Raw genomic sequence first — 18312 nt, forward strand, 5'->3', positions numbered from 1 at the left:
TCCAGTTTGCTTTCTGTTTTTTTGTGAATCACATCTTGAAAGATGAAGTTGGAGTCTCAATAAGACCAAAACTAACTCTAACCATTGGCTTTTTTTAATTACTCCTCAACTCCAACAGAGAATAATCATATATGTTCCAGTTCTAAACTCATAGGAGCCTTTTGAAAACACTGAATTTTTTAAAAGCCTATGTCTTTCCATTTTCTGTATTAACTGTTTTCACAGAGTTTAAGACAAATTAATAAAGTCATATTGTCAGTTCCCCAGTTTTCTTAGGGCATCTCTTTGCACTACTTTGAGAGGCTTAAGACAACTCCTACAGCTTCGCTGAAAAGCCACAAAACATACTGCCAAATAAGATGTGAATTTTAAATGGCACCTAAAATTTAATTCGAGAGCTAAAGAAGAACAAGACTACAAGTTACTTTACTATAACAAGTTTAAGGCAGTCTAAGATTAGTAGTAGCCCCTGGTCCCTAGCAGAAACAAACAAAAATTCTCTGGAGAAAAGAACCTTTATCTAGACCTCAAATTAATCTCTGACATTTTTTTTTCTCAAAACAATGAACAGCAGGTAGTCAAAGATAACTAGGCACACAAGGAAACAAAACACAATGAAAGAGTCAGCAGGACAACAGAGGACAGAAACAGACCTACAAGGGCATCCTGTCTCACTCAAATAAAGCCAAATTGTATCAATTGACCTATATAAGCCTATAGGATCTACAACCCCTATGCACACCCCTTACCTCTTTCCTCTTTGCTCACTCACCTCTAGCCACACTGACCTACTGGCTGTTCCTCTGACATACCAGGTGCACCTTTATCTCAGTGACTTTGCTTGGTTATCACCCCCCATTATCTATATAGCCTCCTCCTTCAGCTCCTTCAGATCTTTGCTCAAGTATCTCCATCTTAATAAGGCTTCTCTGACCACTTTATTGAAAATGGAATCTTTCCCCTGAGATTGTATTTTCTCATTTTCCTGCTTTATTTTTCTCCATGGCATTTGACACTATGCACATAGACTATAGATTCTCCCATCTGCTTATTTTATTGTTTGTTTTTCCCCATCACAATGTAAGCAACTTGAGGGCAGGAAACTTTACCTGTTTTGGTTACGCCTGTATCCACAATGTCTAGAATAATGCCTGATGCCCAGGAGATGCTCAATAATATTTGTAGAATGAATAAATGAATGTTTTTATGTAAAGTGCTTAGAACAGGGCCTGGTCATAGCAACCACATACTATATATTAGTTATTATTACCAGTATTAGAAATGAAAAGAAAATTCTGTTGCACTAACAGACATGGGTTCTAATTCTGGATTACTTTTCATCAAAGTAGGCTCCAACAGTGAACTAATTCTGAAACTGATGAGTTTTGTGTGGGAAGGAATTAATACCACTTCCCTTTTACACAAAAGCATAAAGAATGAATTTGACTTTCTACTATCCCCATGATACAAGGAAAGGAGTAAACCTATGGAGTTCAGTCTCTAAGGCAGTGACTTCTAGGATGAAAATATTGGAAGGCTTTGAAAAATGGAGATGCAGGTGGGACCAATGACAGAGGTCAAGGTAACTCTACAAATAAGTGGTCTGCCCTGAAATTCACCACCAGTGCGTCTTCCCCAGACAAGTTTCCATGTAGTTGGCACTCACAGCGTTTCCATTTTCAATCCAGGTGATGGTGGGGACAGGGATGCCTGTTGCTATACAGCGCAGGGTCACAAAGGAGCCAAAGGTGACATTGTGGGATTCAGGAGGCCGCAGGATTCTGGCAAAAACTGTTAGGAAAACAGAAGTGGTGAGTGACTCTCCTACAGGGAATAGTCAAGCTGGAGTGGTCTTTAAGAAATGCAAATCAGATCATGTTCTCCTGTGAAGGATCCTCCATGTTCCCTCTGTCTTAAGGATAATATCAAATGCTATGCCCTGGCTTCTAAGCCATTTATGCTATGACCCTATGCTTCTCACCGCTCCAGAATACACCAAGCTTGTTCCCAACTTAAGAGATGCCCATGCCATCCTTCAGCCTAGAGCACTCATCCCATAGATCTTCATGTGGTGGTTTCCTTGTATCATCTAAGTCTCTGTTTAAGTGACACTTTCTCAGAAAGGGCCTCCTTGACCACCCAACGTAAAGTCTAACCTTCCCCCCATTCGCTTTTTCATCATCCTGTTTCATTGTCTTTATAGACCTTACCCCTATCTGAAGTTATTTATTCTTTTGTCTATTGTTTGTCTCCCCGCAGCAGACCGTGAGTCCTCAGCAACCAAAACCCTTGCCTGTTTTGTTCAGTACCTAGGAGAGTGCTTACCAAAGTAATAATATTTAATTGAATTAATGAACTAATTAATTAATGCTTTACATCTTCAACTGTATCATAGTGGGAGGACAGACAAAATCTGTCCAACTTTTCAGAGAGTGAGATGAGCATACAGGGTCAAAAAGAAAAGGAATATTTTAGACAAAAGTGGGCAGGAGAATGGGTAATTTATATTCTTTTCTGAGGCTGAATCCCCACTAACTAGATAAGAGGAAGTTCTTCTGGTGTGAAAAGAAATTTTACCTTTAATTGAAGAGTGGATATGAGGTTTAGAATGTACAATAAATTGAAGGGTACTTAGAATCACAGAATCACTAATCTTGGAAGAGACTTCAGAGATCAACTAGATTTCTCCTCTTATTAAATAGATGTAGAAACCAAATCCCAGGTAATTTAAGTTTCTTCCCCAAAGTAATAAAACTGATGGGTGAGAAACCTGAGTTCAAGTCCTCTGACTTCAAATCCAGTGTTCTTTAGACCATTATGGAATCCTTTTAATTGCCCATTCACTGCAAACATGATTTTTTTTTTTTTTTTGCTCTCGCCTTTTGTTTTCTGGGACTTAAACACAGAACATAATATTAGACTATGAAATTCCAATTAACACCAGGCTTTGATGCTTAGTTCTTCTAAAACTGTGAAATTTGTGGAGTCTGTATTCGAAAGGAAAGTACAGAAGAGATAGTATATACTAGACAGGAGATGTACAGGCCAAGGCTAGATCAAATTCAGCTGTATTAGAAGTTAGTCTGATTTCTGAATACCTTTTTAAAAGGGTTACATAATTCAAGGAGATATAGGAGGATATGATTTGTTTGACAGTTGTTTGCTTTTTGCAAGTTCTAATTCCAGATTTGCAGGTTCAGATGAACTCACCTTTCTTTTTTTTTTTAGAGAGAGATGGTAATTGGACCTTGTATTTTCTGATCATATTTTAGAACATAATAAATTTGAGGAAAATATAAATTTTGTCCTTAACCACAAGAATCGAATGCCCACGATCTATTGATCATCTTCTTTTTTTTAAACATCTTTATTGGAGTATAATTGCTTTACACTGTTGTGTTAGTTTCTGCTGTATAACAAAGTGAATCAGCTATACGTATACATATATCCCCATATCCCCTCCCTCTTAAGCCTCCCCCCCACCCTCCCTCTCCCACCCCTCTAGGTGGTCACAGAGCACCAAGCTGATCTCCCTGTGCTATGCGGCTGCTTCCCACTAGCTGTCTGTTTTACATTCGGTAGTGTATATATGTCCATGCCACTCTCTCACTTCGTCCCAGCTTACCCTTCGCCCTCCCCGTGTCCTCAAGTCCATTTTCTATATCTGTGTCTTTATTCCTGTCCTGCCCCTAGGTTCATCAGAATCATTTGTTTTTTTAGATTCCATATATATGTGTTAGCATACGGTATTTGTTTTTCTCTTTCTGACTTACTTCACTCTGTATGACAGACTCTAGGTCCATCCACCTCACTACAAATAGCTCAATTTCGTTTCCTTTTATGGCTGAGTAATATTCCATTGTATATATGTGCCACATCTTTATCCATTCATCTGTTGATGGACACTTAGGTTGCTTCCATGTCCTTGCTATTATTGTAAATAGTGCTGCAGTGAACGTTGTGGTACCTGTCTCTTTCTGAATTATGATTTTCTCAGGGTATATGCCCAGTAGTGGGATTGCTGGGTCGTATGGTAGTTCTATTTTTAGTTTTTTAAGGAACCTCCATACTGTTCTCCATAGTGGCTGTATTAATTTACATTCCCACCAACAGTGCAAGAGGGTTCCCTTTTCTCCACACCCTCTCCAGCATTTATTGTTTGTAGATTTTTTTGATGATGGCCGTTCTGACTGGTGTGAGGTGATACCTCATTGTGGTTTTCATTTGCATTTCTGACCTAAATATACATTTCTCTAAAGATATACAGATTGCCAACAAACACATGAAAGAATGCTCAACATCACTGAACTCACCTTTCTATCTTTTGATACTGAGGACTCTAAGAGGTGGAATCTAGAAGAACATGCTAGAAATACACACGTTGGACCCTAAAGCCAGGAGAAAGAAAAGGAAGGAAGGTGCCAACTTCAAGGCAAAAGTGTGAAAAAAAAAAAAAAAGTGGATTTAATGTTTAAAAGGAAGCTGAATTTTCCCCCCTGCCCCAAATAAACACAAAATTGAGCCTGATTTGAAGTAAGTCCTGGGGTCTAATTACCAATATACAAAAGAATAGAGGATTGAGGAACATGTTAAACAACATTATAAGGCTACAATTCAATCATATCCCAAATATAGACAATTGAACAGGGCAAGTTATTTTGTTTCCTCACCAAATAAATAACATTGGGGGGGAAAAAAGAAAAAGAGGGAACTATTATAGATTGAGAAAGACTTAAGAGGCATAGCCCTAAGTGTAATGTGTGAATTCTCATTTGGATTCTTATGCAACAAATCAGATGTAAAAAGAAGTTTTTTGAGACAATCAAATAAAAATTGCACTGTCCTGGTAGTAAATGGTATTAAGAAATTAGTGCTAACTGGGGATGGATGGGGTAATGAAAATGGTAATGTGACTGCGTTAAAAAGCCTTAAAGTACACATGGACTGATTGAATTCATGTCTGGGATTTGCTTTAAAATAAACCAGCAGCAATAAAATGGTACTGGGTTAGATAAAACAAAAATGGTAGACTATTGATCATTGTTGCTGTTGGGTGATGGGAACATGGGAGTTTACTATTAATATATTACTGTACCTACTTTTTTGTAAGATTGAAAAGTTTTAACATTAAAAAGTTTAAAAATTGCAGTAGAGCCTACTCTACAGCTCCAGAGAGACATGCAATGGGACACGTTCCTCTTTTGCCATTGAAATAGAATAAGGTACTAGAAAACCTAAAACCTGAAGAAGGGTAAGGTTCTGAGGAAAAACATTTGTCAGAGATGTCAGTCCTAAGAGTTCAGAAATAACCACAACAGTTTTAGATCAGAGCTCTGTGGGGGATGATTCCAAATTGAAACAAAATGTGGGACTCAGGGAAAATTTTCCCTAGCAGGCAATAGTTATAACCTGAAAAATTCCATAGCAAGAGGAATAGCAGTCATTATGGTGGTCAGCAGGGTCAGCTCCAAGAGCGAGTGACCTGTGTAGTCCCCCAGGGCACCATGCTTAGAGGGCCCCATGCTTCATTTATTTTTCTGCTGCCTGTGTCTTGAAATTATAAGTGATTTTTGAACTAGGGGCCCTCACTGTCATTTGCACCTGGTCCACAAATTATGGAACCAGTCCTGAGAGCCTGGCGGTGAGAGCTAAAACTGCCTTCTTAAAATAGGGGTGAAGGCTGCACCTCTGTTGGAGTTCCAGAAAAACAAGGCTCCAAGGTGAAATGGAAAATTAAAAAGTTGCAAAATGCTGGATGGGTCCGAAGGAAGTGTCAATCAAGACTAGAAGACAGAGGCTGTCCCCATTGGAAAGTCTAAATTTCTCAAGAAGACAAGCCAGCTAGGAGGCAGTGTACATTTCTTCCAGAGCGACAAACATGGTACCCCATCTGAACACCTGATAGGAGATTTCTCCCAATTTAGTCTAAGTTCACAGGTTGTGGACCCTTGACAACTAACACAGAGTGACTGGCATCCGAGCGAGGGTACACCCAGGGATTCTTTTCCTTCTGATGTTTTCTGGCAACAATAATGGAGACCTAGATTGCACAACATAATTGAGTCCACATTCATCATTTGGCTGAAATAACTCTTGTAGGGGTTGGGGCTATACTTGTGTGTCCAGAATTTTTTGAATTTGAGTCTACTGTAATGATCATTTTATGGGTCCCACTGCCTTCGAGAATCTGGGAAAAAAAGCAGGATCCTTGAAAGATTGAGAGTGGGTTTAATTCAATTCCATGAATGCTGGAAAAGTGTAGACAGCAGCTGCTGAAGATGACAATAGTCAGTGTGCCCTTAAACCTGAATGAGAGCCTTCTGGCTGAAGATGAGAAGCATAAGAAACTGGAAAACTATGAAATCTAGATTGTTTTTTTCTGCTTTAATTTACAAAGGCAAGAATTTTCATTTGGGGACTTTAAATTCTTCCTGGAGTTTAATAATAAGGGAGGGTTTGTTTATTTATTTATTTATTTTGTAATTTATGGCTTTTTCTCTTCTTTTGGCTGGCGTTACATTATCTGGAATATCATTTGGGCTCATTGCAAAACCTCGGATGATCCACATTGCACAACACAGTTAAGAATTATGTGCGATGGTAACGAAAACAGAGTCCATCATTGTTCTGGAGGTCAACGTAGCCTTGGAGTTAATTTAATTAATGTGCTGCTCTGTCCCATATCAGAACCTTCTGGGAGGTCCAGTGGGGCACAGGAGGGTACAGAAAGGAGCACCATTGGCATTGCAGGTGGGTTCATGAATGTAGGGTCGTGCTGACAACCTGCTGGTCTCCTGCTCCAAGGGGGCAGATATACCCTTGGCTGATCATGGGTTTCATTGTTAAGTCTGATGGGTTAAGAGAAAAAAAAAAGGCCAGGAAATAAAGGGAAGCTGGTCTCTCCTGCCCTCCCACATTCTTGCCAAAAGATAAAATAGAAACTTGACTCTTTTTTCAGTATTGAAAGATAGCTTACACCTTTCCTGCCAGTTTCCCTCCCTCGAAGAAGGTTGCAAACGTCTTTTGGGTTTTGACTCAGATGTCTTCTCATAATGCTTTCTCGACACATCCCCCTCACACCATGTCATAAGTATTGATTTGTTTGTTTGTTTGTTGGCTGTCTCTTCTCCTGGAATGTAAGCATCAGAAGGGCAAAGCTTTCTTTGTTCATTAACACAAGCTGATTGATAGATAGACAGATCATTGGTCGGTTCATTGATCAATCGATCCAGAGCCCTGCATGGTACGTGGTAGGCACTCAATAGATATTTGTTGAATGAGTGAATGTGTGACTCCTCTGATTGGTGAGATTGGGGAAAAGTGCTTGTACATATGATGAGTATCTCAATCCTCTCTGGGCCATCTTTCTGCCAGCTACCCAGCAAACAAGAAGGGTATGGGGTAATATGCAGTAGGTACGTTCTCCAGGTCAGGACTTCTCCATCCTACGACTCCAGGTGAAAGGTGGAGGTGTGGGGAGGAATCAGTAGATCACTTGACTCTAATTCTTGGATGAAGGGAGAGGAAGCTTTATTTTTCAATCCAGCTTTATCAGCAATAAAGCTAATATTTTTATACCCATCAGTATTTGTTACCAGTTCCAAGCATAAAAGGTGAAGGGATGGAGAAGGAAATTTCACCACATTTATCAAATATTAAAAACAATAAAGCCAGTTGCCATTAAAAATAAATGCCAGACTGCCCCATGGATAACAGTATACCTGTAATAATAAACTTAAACATAGTTCAATAATAAACTCCCATTGTATTAGCGGTAGCCACAAACTGAAAATTCGTTCTAAGTCATCCATTTTAAAAGTAATGTGATAGGTTTCATATCAAATAAATGTCCCTTGAATATCCCTATTTTACCTTTTATTTGCATGAAAGACAATATAAAAGTGTTTTTGTTGCATAAACAAGCTGTTTAATAGAAGGGGCATGACATTACTGAGTAATTTGGAAAATGTTTACAATTGTTTTGATGTGGATTTTTAAAGAAAAAAATTATCCAACTCTTCTTTCTACAAATAGTTTTATCCATCATTCTCCAATTCACTGTGAGCTGTTTCTGACTTGCCTTCCTATGGGCAAGCACGTTATTGTTCATCTGCAACATGTAAAATAGACACGGGCAATCTATTTATCCCTGGGTTTTCTCTCATGGTATCTAGTCCTGAGTTTTGGGCTTTACTTTCTCTGGGGTAAGTTTACAATACTAACTGCAGGTTGAGAATCCTGTATCCAAAATTGGACTTAAGCAGCCAGTGATTCCAAAGTTCTGTATAATATAACCGTATTGTATTCCCATTTCCTTTCTCTCTCTGTTTCTTTTCTTTTCCTTCCTTCCCTCCCTCCTTCCCCCCCACAACGCCCCATCTTCCTCGTTCCATTTTTCAAAGCACTTTCAGATATATAATAAAGTTTATTATTGGTTGTCATTTTAAGGGGTAATCTGAATTTGTAATAAGGAAGTAGAGCCATTATACACTCTGAAATTTCCCTGGTGGGGTAATGGAAAGCCTAACAGGAGGGGGACCCAAGTTAAATCCTGAAATTAATAAGCAGTTTGGCTTGAGATGAACTGCCTCTCTTTTCTTGGTAAGCAAGTAGGACCAGAAGAATACTGAAGTCCCTTATAAATTCTATTTCTGAGCAATTATTTCAAAGGACACAATAAGTTTGCATGAATTTTTTCTTTCGTTCTTTTCCTTCTTTCTAATTTTCTAACTTCTCTTAAAGAGGTCTTTGAGGCTACTTGATTCAAACCAGCACTGACAGGAGTAAATTGAAAACAAGCAAAAACAAAAACTAAAAAACAAATAAACAAACCCCCCCAAAACCACACAGGAGCAGGTGAAATAATTTTATCTAAATTTAGTTATAAGCAGCCTGATATTTAGAAATAGGAAGACATCTCGGATACCTTATTTGAAATACTAAGATAAGGAGGTGCTGTTTCAAAGAATACCACCCTAGGGTTTATTCCTAGAGCCAAACTGTATTATATGAGAACTTGTGAATTTCATCCAAAATATACAAAAGTTAGATTAGAACAGTTTGATTGATTTGGTTTGGTTTGGAGCAGTTGCATAATACTTGTCCACTTCAAGTAATGACAGTAAAAACCTAAGCTGGCACCTTGACATTTTTACAAGTCTCCAAGATTGCGACACCCTCACCTCCTGTCCCCCCAAGGCTTTTGGTCAGAGGATCTTTCTATTCCAATCTATGTGAGATTTATATTCTCATGCTGATTTACGTCATTTCATTTTGTTCGCATTTTCAGAGTTTGGGGTACAAAGTTTAAACATTTCTGTTGATTCCAACTTTTCTTACTAAAAGTAAATGCTCAATAACTATATTATGTAATAAGGCAGCCCATCTAATAACACTGTTAAATGCTGAATTAATAGTCCCCGTACATCGTTTGTTATTTCCTTACAAAATCATGGCACTCAGAGTTGTTTACAAGGTCAGAGAAATAAACAATGGAATCGAACCATACATTTAAAAAGAAGCAGTGCAGAAAGCAAAAAAAATACCTTTAGTATCTTGCTCAGGTTCACTCTCTTCTATTAATAGAAACAAGACAAACACAAAGAAAAACAACGCATCATGAAAAGGGAAATCTTTGAGCACAGAAACAGCACTGTAAAGATGAATTAGAATCTGCTTGTTTCTTATCTCAATGAGAGACAAATGCAATCGAGTGAAACTGCTGACCTTTTAAAAGCAAACTATTAAATGACATAAAATTTCAAATCATTACTTTTAGTCAGGCAGTGTTACACAGAAAATGAGCTACAGCATATCCCAACAACACAGCTCATTCATGCATTTTTATTGCGATGTTGACAATTACCCTTTCTTTCAAGGCCACAGACTGTCTACTCTTCTGATAATAGTAGTAGTGATTGTGCTTCTCCTTGTCAGCGTGGCTTCTCCGCTTACGAGGCCCTGCTGTGAAGTCAGTGATGTTGAATCTGGGATCTCAGCTATCATTTCTATGGTAATAGACTCATGTTGTGGTAAACAGAGGATTAGGGGGTGTCTGCAGAACAGAGCCTACAACCAACAGAGATTCTCTCCTCTGTATCAATTCCCAGAGGCTGCTCAGAGAGCAGAGAGGAGCAAGTTATTCTCTTTCAGGAAAAAACCAGTAAAGCAAGCTACAAAGAAAAATATAAAAATATCTAAATTGGGTATACGGAATTGAGAATTTTTAGAATTTTAAAAATCCTAGAAAAGAGACAACCACCAAATTAATTGTTCCAAAATGTTTAATACAACCATATCAGATGTAGAGCCCACATGAAGCTCTATTTTTCTATCATGAAGATTTATTTTTTCATGTCAATTTAGACCTTTCTTTGTTTTTTAAAAAATATTTTAATTTTATTGGAGTATAGTTAGAATAGACCTTTCTTTGAATTAGTGATAAGCCAAGTACAATATTTGTTTTTAGTATAAAATGGCAATGCTATTGTTAACTACTTTTAATGATAAGAATACATTGGTATAATTCTTTACAGATTATGGAGACTTTCACACACATTGTACATTATCTCACTTAACCCTCACCATATCTCTGTGGTTGTACATGATTGATATTATTCAGCCCATTTTCCAGACAAGGAATCTGAGACGCACAGATTTGCTGCAGATGCAGAGCCAGAAATGCCACTCCAACTTTCAGACACCAAATCTTCTGTTCTAACCTAGCATCACAGTGAGAAGGCCTCATTTTGGTACTTAATACCCAATACTCTTAAATTTAAGTGAACATATAATTTCCCAGTTAGATTTTACTCTGAACTTTCCCTACCTCCACCAATCAAGTCCGTGGCACATTCTTATTTTATTTTTTTAAGTATCAAGGTCATGTTGGCTAAAAATGAGTTTTTTCCCATGCTAAAAACTGGTCATCTGGACACTTGAAAACTGCAGAGATTCCCTGTTTGCCACACAGACCTTAATCAGAAGAAATAAATAAAGGTCCATAGTTGGACCAGATTGGACCTGAAAAATTATATTTGAATGCCTTTGGGCTGGGCATGTCTTTCTAGTTCGTCAGCACAATTGTGCTTATTTCTAAGCTTAGAAAAATACCTTTTTTTTTTTTTTTTTCACCAGCCAAATAACTATTTATGAGTGCCTGAGATGGGCAAGGGACTTCTCTGGGAATATTAAGTGTCTTTATTACCTGGCTGCTATACCTCCAAAATTTTGTTCCACTAAAGTTGAAGGGTCTTAGTAAGTTTTGAGAACTTTATTTACTCATCTCTTACACTACTCTCACTAGGATTCTAGAGCAAGTACAGGTAAATCCTCAGTCTCCTTTTAATTTTACACCAGTGATCTTTTACTGGGCTGTATTTTAAAGTAGACTCTGAGGGCAATGCTGATTTTCCTTTGCCATCTTTCACCGTGTTGTTACTATTGTTATTATTGTTCATTTTACTTGATTTGTTTGGAATTGGAAGCAGTTTTGAACTAATGCACCCATTTCCTCCACTGCAGATATGTAGAACCAACTCGGAAGATGAAAGAATGTCTAAGATTTGCCATTTTCCTAGGAGGAGGTCTGGAAGTTCCACCAGAAATTATACTTTCATATATAGACTCTCAAAATTTTTTTCTACACACAAATGCAAATATGCATCTTTATATATACATATTTACATATGCTTATGTGTTAATATACACATTCACATTCACACACATGCACATACAATTGAGGTTACTTTAAATTAGAGACAAATATGCAAGAATACCTGCAAACTATTTAAGGTTGAGTACACGCATTCAGTGTATGAGATTGTTATTTCAAGGCCAAACTGTAGTCCTAGTTTTTCCGTGTATCCTGCTTGCCTAGCCTACCACGATCCCTCTTGTCTTCTAAACTGATTGCTTTACCTCTTATCAATTTTTACATATTCTGTTTCATGGTCTTTATTCCCACTTAATTGTTAAATTTTCGTTTAATTGCCTTATGTGTACTGCATCAGTCTTGTCTTCCAATGTGATTTGTAATCTTTGGGGGGTGGGGAGTAGGGGGTAGAGGAGGGAATAGCATAGCATACTTTGCTTTTGCCATCTTTTTCCCCCTAAAGTCCAGCACAGTCTCTTGTAGAAAAAGGAAATTCTTTAAAAAAGAGTTGGACAGTGATTCATTTTCCATCTCTGCTTTCTTGGGATTGTTCAGTAGGACATTTAGAACAGAGAATCTGAGACTTCTCATATTGGAATAATCTGAGATAAAATCAACATCCAAGTTAAAGAGGATATCCATCATTTTCTTGAATACTTTGGTTTATGAGGAACTCAGCATTATCATATCAACCCATTTTAAACAACTATGTTTTTAAAATATATACACACATATTCTAAATCAAACTAAAATCAGTCTCCTTATAATCACCCCCCCGCCAAGACCTAGTTCCTACTTCTAGCCACTGGACAAAAATGAGAAAAAAAAAAAATCCATCAAATATTTTCATTTTTCCAAGCTTGCTAGCCCCAGTTTACCATCCTGACTGCTCACTTTTGAACCACCTCTTATCTTTCCCTCTTTTCGTAATTTATCCTCTTATCTTGTGGTACCAGGAACTAAAACTAACATATACCTAGAGTCTCACAAATTCAAGGAATAGCACGACTCTTTCTAAATACTCTACCTCTATGAATCTAAATTTGCATAAGTTTTTATTTGCATTCATATAATAAAACAGGTCATTGGTTCCACTGAAAGTCCTGAATACCCAATACTCATTTCTATATTTGCTTTTATTAAGGTCTATCTCCCCAATTTGAATATGTGTGTGTGTGTGTGTGAGAGTGAGTAAATATGATTTGATTCTAAGGTCAATTAAGTTTTTCCTACTCAGTTCACCGTATTAGTTGATGGGAGAAGAAGTTTGGAGGGGAAATGTATTGCTATATGGAAGGAGGGAAAGCCATCAAGGTTCTCTGGCTGGCAGAAATAAAAGGAATATATTTAGTAAAACAATACAGGTCATGTAGATCTTGTAGAAAGAAAGAAATGAAACCAGAAGAGAGAACAGGCAGACCTGTGAGATGGTTTCCATTCTTTTGACTGTAAAAGTGAGGAAAGCCAAGAAGATAATAGGAATTTGGCTATCTAGAGTTGAAGTCTCAATGGAGGCTGAAATAGCACATTCTTTGCTCTTTGTAGGATGGCATCATTTATAATTTTCTTCTTAGGCAATATCTTAAGGAAATCTCTGGTACTCTAAGAATACCATTCTAGGGCTTTTTCTAAGGACATACTCAGAAATTGGGAAATCAAGATCATATTACTAGAATTGTTTCCTTACAGTTATATATAAAATACCCTTAAAACAAACCAGGCAGGTGGATCTGGGTTTGAGTCCTTGCTCTATTGCTTATTAGCTGTTTGATCTGTGGTATTGCTCAACTTCTTTGAACTTCAGCCTCTTCACGCAGAAAATGTAGGTATCGACTCCCAACTCATAGAATTATGAAGAAGATGAAGTGAAATGATTTGTACAAACCAGTTAATACAGCAACTAAGACACAGCTAGAAGGTACTGAAGGCTAACTTTGAAGCCATGTCTTCTAGCTCTTGCTTGCTTGCTTGCTTGCTATTTCTATCTCTATGGTATCTCCCTGACTGATGAAAGCTGTTCTTCCAACTGACTTCAGAGGTAGAAGGTTATTTTATTTTATCTTGTTTTTAAATTTCAGTCTGCCTTAGCTGGCTGCATCCCAGATATTGATCATGTTGAATAGCCTTTCTGTAGGTGTTAAAAGCCTGTGCTTAAATCCATTCCTCAATTATCCGAGAAGAATCGCTCTAGAAAGAGAAATCCATTCTTCAGGCCCTATTATTAAAACATAGATGCTAATCAATTTTAGATGATTTGACTCCATTCTTAAATAGGCTACATGTGTCTCATATAGCATTGTATTTTAAGAATTATTGAGTCAGAGATTCCTGTTAGTAGACAACCACCACAAAGAACAAAAAAGGTCATTTTAATTTTTAATTTTATACTTAAAAAAATGGCCCAGGAGTGGTTGAAAAGAAATCACAGTGAGGCTCTGTGGTACTTTGTTTCTGAACAGATTTTTCTTTTGTTTTCCAATCATTAAAAGAAAACCTGACAATAGTAATGATAAACCTAAGTAAATACCTGGTTTTCCTTTCCTGACTTCTTGGTGGCTAAAGCAAAGAAACCCGATCCTGGTGTGCTGCCACTGTTTACATTTCTGTCCCCTTTGAAGCAGAGCAATGCATAAAGAGGTTTATCCACTGTGGCTCCATCTCTGAAGGGATGGGAGCGCAAGTTCCTTTAGAAAAACATACATGGTACCCTCACAAACTGTGACTCTCTCCTCCAAGTCAGGCTGGCCTGCCTCTGTGACATCTCAATTCTCTAAAGTGGCTTGGGTTGGGAACATTTCTGTGGCCTTTGAGATAATAACATTTTCCTAGCTTGTAAATATGGATGGTGAATAATGACTGTGAGTAAGACATGTTTACCAAGGAAATCAGACAAAAGCCACACAAAGTTAACTTGTTTTGACTTCAGTCCTCGATGTAGCTACAGCAACTATTAGGAATATTTTTGTTAAAATGGTTCTGAAAATACATTACAAGTTTAACTGTAAGACAAATGTTGAATTTTGGTTCTGATTCACTTTTTTCATTCTTAAAAAAATTATCTTCTGGTTTTAATGGGAGGAGATGCTAAACAGCTTGATGATGAGGACGGAAGTCGTTATTAGTTTACCCTTTCAAAAGGTTTTTATTTGGGAATAATTTTAGATTTACAGAAGAGCTGTAAAGGAAGCATACAAAAGTTCCCAGGTACTCTTCACTCAGTTTCCTCCAATGTTAACACTGTATATAACTACAGTATATTTATCAAAATCTTCGTTTACTTTTAAATGACATTTTGACCTGATCGCGTGAAAAGGAAGATACCTGAGCTCTGACAGTAGTCAAAGAAGCTGAAGTTTAATAACAACCAGCATTTTCAAATTATTTATTTATTTTTTAGCTGACCAGAAATTTTAGCTGGGAAAAGAAACAGGAGTTACAACCTTAATCTTAAGTGACACTGTAATATCCTGGTTGTCTAAAGTGGCTTGGCTCGGGAACATTTCTGTAGCCTTTGAGATGGGATTCTGGATGTTCCAATAGGACCATAGATAGGCCTCCAAACTGTAGGGTCCCATGCTGATGAGATGGTAGATATACACCCATTTTAAAATTATGCCCAAGAAAGATAGCATAGACTATAAACTCAAATAGCTTGTGAGTCAAATTGCAGCTCCTTCTGGTCTTCATAGCACCTCCAATAGACACTATCCCAAACTCTTTAGTCCATCTTTGACTCCCTGGTTAGGGGTCAGTGTGCCTGTGCTAGCATGATAAACCTGCCTTTTCCCCTCTCTCACTGAGATATGATCTGTACCATGAGCTGCCATTCATCCATCAAAGCCCTGTGGGACCTCACCTCTCTGAAGCTTTCCCTGACCTTTCACTGTCTCCCCTGTCCTGTGCATGTATCCTGCCCAAACTTCTATCATTGCGAATATATTGAACTTTAATTACTGTAATTACTTGTTTGCATGTTCATCTTCCTCACTAAATTTGAAAACTTTTCAAGAAATGAACCATGTCTTATGTATCTCTGTAACCTTGGATTTACCTCACTACTTGGAATATAGTAGGCACTCAACAAATGAATAAATTTGAAGCTATCCTAATACTAATGGTGAATAAGCTAAGTTTCTTCTTAAATTTTTAAGCTTCATCTGGAATAAAGACATTCCAGGTAGAAATCCTTAAATCAATGTTTCTCAAAGTGTAGTTCATAGACTACCTATGTAAGGATCATTTGGGAGATTGTTAAAAGGCCTTAACAGAGACGCATCAGATCTGAATCCCTGGGGAATGCAACCTAGAGCTATGCCTTTAAATAAGATCTGATGTGCACTGATGCTTGGAAACCACAACCTTGGAGGAAGAGTTCCATTAGTCTATCAGCTTTGTTATTTCCATCTCTTTTCATAGAGAATTTTGAAGTGAGTATAATCCATGATGTGACAGTAAATTAAATGAAATAACAACATATTAGTTTTAAGAAAAGGAGACCTCTTGTTGGTTTAGTGTAACGGATACTATGACTAAGCTTCAAACTGAATTCTGAGATACATGCAAGCTAGGGCAAAAAATTAAGTAAAAGAAAATAAAGTACGCAGTTCTCACTACAGGAAGGAGAGCAAAATGGTCTCAAGAGAGACCATTGTTTTCTTCCCAGGCACTAAATTTTTAAAGCAATTTCTCACTTAAGATGTTTTGCAGAGCGGTGAGTGATGGAATGATCAATATTTTCAACAAGATTTTTGGCAAACAGCTATTTCTGTAGTGAATAAAATATGATGTAAGCTTGGGGTATGCACTAAGGTTGCCTCGACTTTACTGTTTTTATACTTTTTTGGGGGGGACAGTTTGATTCTAAACAGCCCATTTCTAGTTTGCCGGTAAAGGCACATCTTCATACAGCTCCTTAGATAAGCATCCTTATATCACTTGTCACAATGGGGCCAAACCAAAGTTATAATCTCTAACAAGTACCAAGAATGCAGGGACAAAGCATTGCTGATTGAGGGTAGATTTATGTTCTTTGGAAGCAAGAGGAGCAGTTGGTAATGCTGACATTCTATTTATGAAATTTGAGAAGCCTAACCAGCAATATTCTCTGGATAGAAGTCATCGAGCTTCATAACAATGTAAAAAACAGACAACAATACCAACAACAGCCAGTATTTATCAAAGAGCTACCATGTAGACACTGTATATATGCTATCTCAGCCCCTTTTAAGAACTCTATGTTCCAAGTCATATTGCCCCCATTTCACAAAGGGGAAATAGACTTGCAGAGATTAAGTAAATTATCCAACCTCACGTAACTAGTAAGTGGCAGAGTACTGATCTATGTAACATAAACATAGAAAAAGAAAAGACTCAAGAATGGGGGAATGAAAGATGTCCTGGTCTAGGGGTTAAGACATCCAAGCTCTTGGATAACTTAGGCAAAGTAATCATTTTTCTGGTCTCAAGTTTCCTTATCTGAAGACTAAGGGATTGAGCTATAACGTCTAGGGCTCATTTCAGATTGTAAAGTCGATGGTTACTCTTCTGATAGAACCAAAGTTAATAAAACATCAACTCTATTCTAAATAAAAATTTAGTTTTTGCATTGAACTTTATTGCTTCTACCTAAAGGATAAAGATGACACGTGGAGTAAAGAGCTGTAAACGTCTTTCCAGGTGCTTAAGTCGTTGCTTTCGTTGTATCGAAGTTACTTTAGTCCTAGAACTAACATTGATAACTATTATTTGAGTGATTTCTCTGTTCCAAGCACTCTTCTAAGAGCTTTAAACATGGTATTGAGGTTTATCCTTTTACAACTTATGAGATAAGGAAGTATTATTCACCTTATTTTACAGGTAGGGAAACTGAGGCACTAAGAAACGAAGTAACCCACCTGAAGTTAACATAAGTAGTAAGTGGTGGAACCACGGTTTGAACTTAAGCAGTTGACTCTAGTCTCTGGAGCCCAGGCAGTTTTCTCAAAAATCTAGAGCCCATGTTATTAGCCAGTACATTAAGTTCCTTCCAAAAATCATGCCTTGTATAGTTTATCATTGGTGGAAATAAATATGCTAATTAAAATTTGAAAGTCACATATTTGATCGCTGAAGGAAACAGGTGAATGTACTATTTGAATTCCATATTGCCATAGAGTCCTGATAGCTTTCTGTGATACCTTTGCATGATTCAAAACAGCTACATTTTGAAATTAAGCCCAGTGATGACATGGTCTTCTCTGTCTCATACAGCACCTGGTGTATTGCTCAAGGAATCTTTGTTGGATGAATTAATGCTTTAAAGAGAAAGAATTTTTCCTTTTTTTGGTGAATGTATGTTTGAACTTGTACATCTCATTTTAATACCTAAACAATGAAAATAAAAGCTTACTCCAATTAGAGGGTGCATATTTTAGGTCCCAATAACTTTTCATTTCAAACGATATAATGTCAACATCATATCAATTTGATTATCTTAAATAATTGAAGACAAATCTTTGAAGCACATTTTCTTTTCTTAAAAGCGATTAAAGAGGGCCTAACTGTTCTTCACCTTGAAGTATTATATGTTTAGTGCATAATCATTATATAACTTTTTTTTGTCCTTAGAGAACTTTACTGACAACTCTTCAACTAAAGGACCACTTTACCATTGTTTCTCA

At 37.3% G+C, this 18312-nt stretch overlaps 1 protein-coding gene across 3 annotated transcripts in view; it reads right to left on the reverse strand.

Moving 5' to 3' along the window:
* Positions 1-18312, reverse strand: part of MUSK (muscle associated receptor tyrosine kinase) — a 106589-nt gene that overhangs the window by 40249 nt on the left and 48028 nt on the right. For 2 of the 3 annotated variants that reach the window (XM_082469270.1, XM_082469269.1), the window contains 2 exons: positions 9546-9575; positions 1667-1791 (listed from right to left, as the gene is read on the reverse strand). In XM_082469270.1, the coding sequence (XP_082325396.1) occupies positions 1667-1791; positions 9546-9575 (155 nt within the window). The remainder of the gene's footprint in view (positions 1-1666; positions 1792-9545; positions 9576-18312) is intronic. The other variant, XM_082469271.1, reaches the window with a different exon arrangement.

This window comes from Balaenoptera physalus (assembly GCF_965194825.1).
Source record: "Balaenoptera physalus genome assembly, chromosome: 7".
NCBI lineage: Eukaryota > Metazoa > Chordata > Mammalia > Artiodactyla > Balaenopteridae > Balaenoptera > Balaenoptera physalus.